At 56.8% G+C, this 377-nt stretch overlaps 1 protein-coding gene across 1 annotated transcript in view; it reads right to left on the bottom strand.

Annotated features, from left to right (window-relative positions):
• Positions 1-377, bottom strand: part of anapc5 (anaphase promoting complex subunit 5) — a 5,434-nt gene that overhangs the window by 1,646 nt on the left and 3,411 nt on the right. The window contains exon 11 of the mRNA XM_008336895.3: positions 308-377. Within this exon, the coding sequence (XP_008335117.1) occupies positions 308-377 (70 nt within the window). The remainder of the gene's footprint in view (positions 1-307) is intronic.

Genomic DNA, 377 nt, shown 5'->3' with positions numbered 1-377 from the left:
CGCCGAGTTGCTCGGAGCCTCTGAGTACTCGGAGCGCCTGAGTACTCAGAGTGCTTGAGTACTCGGAGCCTGAGTACTGGGAGTGCCTGAGTACTCGGAGCCTGAGTACTGGGACTGCCTGAGTACTCGAAGCGCGTGAGCACTCCAATGCCTGAGTACTCGGAGCCTGAATACTCAAAGTTCTGAGTACTCGGAGCGCCTGAATACTCCAAAGCCTGAGTACTCCAAAGCCTGAGTACTCGGAGCGCCTGAGTACTCAGAGCACCTGAGTACTTGAAGCGGCTGAGTACTCGGAGCGCTCACGTACCTTGGCGTGCTGTGAGTGAGCGGGAAACTGTTCCCTCAGATGTTGGAGAATCTCTGCGACGGCAGCGTAC

This window comes from Cynoglossus semilaevis, chromosome Z (assembly GCF_000523025.1).
Source record: "Cynoglossus semilaevis isolate Cse_v1.0 chromosome Z, Cse_v1.0, whole genome shotgun sequence".
In the NCBI taxonomy this organism is placed as follows: Eukaryota; Metazoa; Chordata; class Actinopteri; order Pleuronectiformes; family Cynoglossidae; genus Cynoglossus; species Cynoglossus semilaevis.
The sequence above is the reverse complement of the archived record's forward strand: the minus strand, read 5'-3'. Positions and strand labels throughout refer to the sequence as shown.